This window comes from Morone saxatilis, unplaced genomic scaffold (genome assembly GCF_004916995.1).
Source record: "Morone saxatilis isolate NCDOM2014 unplaced genomic scaffold, NCSU_SB_2.0 Contig17, whole genome shotgun sequence".
NCBI classification, from domain to species: domain Eukaryota; kingdom Metazoa; phylum Chordata; class Actinopteri; family Moronidae; genus Morone; species Morone saxatilis.
The window spans coordinates 8,933,956-8,935,098 of NW_023339729.1; the positions used below are offsets into that span (position 1 = coordinate 8,933,956).

At 38.7% G+C, this 1,143-nt stretch overlaps 1 protein-coding gene across 1 annotated transcript in view; it reads right to left on the bottom strand.

Moving 5' to 3' along the window:
• The window catches only part of LOC118326570 (complement C3-like), a 34,428-nt gene that overhangs the window by 565 nt on the left and 32,720 nt on the right, over positions 1–1,143 (bottom strand). Inside the window, 5 exon segments of the mRNA XM_035659589.1 lie at positions 17–119; positions 214–303; positions 454–544; positions 801–849; positions 1,009–1,090. Coding sequence (XP_035515482.1) covers positions 17–119; positions 214–303; positions 454–544; positions 801–849; positions 1,009–1,090 — 415 coding nt within the window.

Below are 1,143 nucleotides of genomic sequence, written 5' to 3' on the forward strand. Positions count from 1 at the left end.
AGCATATGAGACTCACGGTCATAGTATTCATAGACAGACACAGCAGCTGGTTGTAAGACGCCCACTTTCATCTGCTGATGGATCCTAAAAGTGATCTCTTCTGGTTGAGTGTTAGAAATCTGTGGAGAGATGTACAACAAGGTGAGGTGGAGATAAAGAAATTAAGAACAAGGCAGAGAGAAAAGGGGATAGGAAGAAAGAGTGTTGTCTTACCTTGTCCAGGTAGATGATTAGTGAGCCTCTTTCTGACAGGACTGTGTTCATCTCATATTTTGCAATGGTGCGGGCACGTCCTCTGGACAACTACACAAACACACACACACACACACACACACACACAGACACACACACACACACACACACATTGTCATAGTCAACTTTTATAAACCATAAAACACATCTTGTGTCTCCTACAGTATGTGGGTATGTGTGTGTATCTTTGAAGGTTCTTACTAAGTTCAGGTCATTTGTGTCAACGGTGAAGCCAGTTAACAAGCCAATATCCAATATTGACATGGTTGCATTGTGCTTCTTCTCCTTCGACCTGTACAGAAAATGGACAAAATAATTAAAACAAATAATGGGCAGTTCAAATGAGTTCCAATGGGTGTAAAAGCTTATTGTAAAGAATACTAAAGAAAACGTTTGAAATGGGGGTGGATAACAGTGCAGGATAATTAACAATGATGAGAATAACAGAATCAAATGGGGAAAGAAGCAAAGTAATGCAGGGGCCATAGCTAGTTGGAAAATGTTCTGTGTAAAGCTAACACTCACTATAACTTCTTGATTGTACTTACATAACCTCTATTTTCAGCTTGTATATGTTTTTATCTTCATCCATTTTCTCTGCAGGAACAAAACATTAGATTAGCATTTAATGTATTTGTTTTTGAATGTACAGCAGGGAAATGGGACAAGCAGATACAGTAAGCAAACAAAATCAAACAAAAACCAGCACACAAACAGATAAAATGACAACAAACTAAGACAAAACAAAGAAATTACCTGGAATGAGCTCCACTGACAAGTTAAACCTCTGACAGTCACTTTCCTTTTCCTTAGGCAGAGCGTAATACAGCGACACCATCTGTCACACAGATAAAGGTGCATGTAATATGTGACAAGGTAATAGGCAATCCT